The 2,130-nt window shown below is 46.5% G+C and overlaps 1 protein-coding gene across 1 annotated transcript; it reads left to right on the plus strand.

Annotated features, from left to right (window-relative positions):
- The first annotated feature begins 580 nt into the window (after nucleotides 1–580).
- LOC9269165 (uncharacterized) lies at nucleotides 581–1,876 on the plus strand. The gene has a single exon (XM_015755968.3). It carries the CDS (start codon nucleotides 664–666, stop codon nucleotides 1,624–1,626), a length of 963 nt encoding a protein of 320 aa, XP_015611454.1. The 5' UTR covers nucleotides 581–663; the 3' UTR covers nucleotides 1,627–1,876.
- Nucleotides 1,877–2,130: the final 254 nt, after the last annotated feature.

Here is a 2,130-nt window from a genome sequence, read left to right on the forward strand (position 1 = left end):
AGTTTTTTTTATTAGTGCCCGAACACCCTATGCGGCACCCTATATAATACCCGACACGCCAAAACTTTACACCATGATCTAAACACCTCTTTTATATATATATATATATATATATATATATATATATATATATATATATATATATGTATATATATATATATATATATATATATATATATATATATGTATGTATGTATGTATGTATGTATGTTTGAATTACTCTACCATGGTTGTGTTTAGATCCCGCGTGAAAAGTTTCGGCGTGTCATATTGAATATACATACACACATTTAAAATATTAAACGTAGACTAATAACAAAACAAATTACAAATTTCGTCTATGAATTGCGGGATGAATTTATTAAACCTAATTAATCCGTCATTAACAAATGTTTACTGTAGCACCATATTATCAAATTATAGAGCAATTAGGCTTAAATGATTCGTCTCGTAATATGTATAATTAGTTTTGGTGAAAATTTTACCAGAGCCTGCGCCACCAACTCTACTGTACTGAGCAGAGTAGAGCTGCAGAGCACGGTAAAAAAGAATTCACAAGTACTGATTGTACTGTGCCAACAACTCCACTGTCCACTCACTTTTTCTTCACCCAGGAGACGAAATTTCCCCAAGAGCCAAGAAGCGGAGAAGCTGAGGCCGGCGATGAGCTCATGGTGGTCGTGGCGGAGCCTCTTCTCCTCCTTGGCCAACGCCAACGGAGGGGGCAGCAATGCCGATGCTTCCTCCGGATCCGGCACCTCCTCCTCCCCTCCCGTCCATGAAGCTCAACAAGCAGCAGCTCGCCGGCGAAGCGCTCGCACCAAGAAGCCTCCCGAGGAAGAAGCAGCAGGATCGCAGCCGCAGCCCAAGACTCGTCCTTCACCGGCGTCCAAGGCGTCCAAGGCGAAGGTGCTGCTGCTGCTCGGCGACGGCGAGCCCAAGAAGAAGCCAGCCCCGAACCCGACCCCGACTCAGAAGCGTAGCAACAAGAGAAAGCGGTCGTGGTCCAGGGCCGACGAGCTCAGGATTCTGGAGGCCATGGCCAACCACGCCAACGCCCATGGCGGCGCTCTGCCGGAGGCCTCCGATCTCTTTGCCGCCCTTGCCAGCAGCCTCGAGAGAGGAGATGCCGACCTGCCCAAGCTCGCCGACAAGGTCCACAAGCTCAAGAGATGGTATGACAATGCACGCCTGCCGCAGCGCTGCCCGACTGACGATGACGACGATACGCGTCGATTGTTCCAGCTATGTGGGAAGGTTTGGGGTCCCCCTTCAACTGTGCTGCGCACGAGCCCACGCCAACGCCACAAGGTAGTAGGAGTACTTGTCCAAGGAAATGGTGCCAATCCCCAGCCGGCAGCAGCACTCAAGGTCAAGGAGAAGAGAGTCAGGAGGGAGTTATCTGAGCTTTATGTCCTGTATCCTTGTCTCGCCCAGGAGGTCAAGGCGCATGCTAACGAATACGGCGAGCTCATCGGAACAGCCTTTCAGTTCATCGGCGATGACGAAGCTCGATGTTACGACGACAGGTACAGGAAGATGTTGGTGGACAAGCTTAACATGAAGAAGGAACATGCCGACGTAACAAAGTCCCTGCTGTGCACTCTTGCAGGCTACATAAATTAGGTGATACATGGGGCATTCTGCGGTATGGTTAACCTGCTATGCTAGGCACCTTTTGTCTTAATGTGATTGGTAGTGGTTTGTTTGGTACCAAGAGGCCCTCTTTTGTGGAATGGTCTAATGCTCCTACCTGCTAGTTAGTCCGTGACTTTAGTCTGAATGTCTGGCTCTATTTAGACATATGTCTCTATGTATATATGGAACTAATGTTATGCCACATGTTTATAAAGTAGTAGTAAGTTAACTTCTAGTATTATCTGTCCAGTGATGCATCTGATGCCAAGTTCATGCATGGAAAAAAAATGGGGAAAGAAACGTTCCCTAGCTATTTTTTGAAACTTAGTGCCAAATGATGCTAATTCTTTGGACTGAGATATTGTGTATATGTTCAAGCCGATGTTTTAGGAAAAGCTGAAGCTGCTATTCCTCATACTGTCATACAGGTCATCTGAAGCAGAGCAGAGTCTACATATCTGTTTTGCCTGGAATATACCCCTGCAGAAACAA

Source organism: Oryza sativa, chromosome 9, assembly GCF_034140825.1.
Source record: "Oryza sativa Japonica Group chromosome 9, ASM3414082v1".
Taxonomy (NCBI): Eukaryota; Viridiplantae; Streptophyta; class Magnoliopsida; order Poales; family Poaceae; genus Oryza; species Oryza sativa.

Excerpts from the sequence above, each read along its gene's own strand:
- LOC9269165 (XM_015755968.3), top strand. The coding sequence starts at position 664 with ATGAGCTCATGGTGGTCGTGGCGGAGCCTCTTCTCCTCCTTGGCCAAC.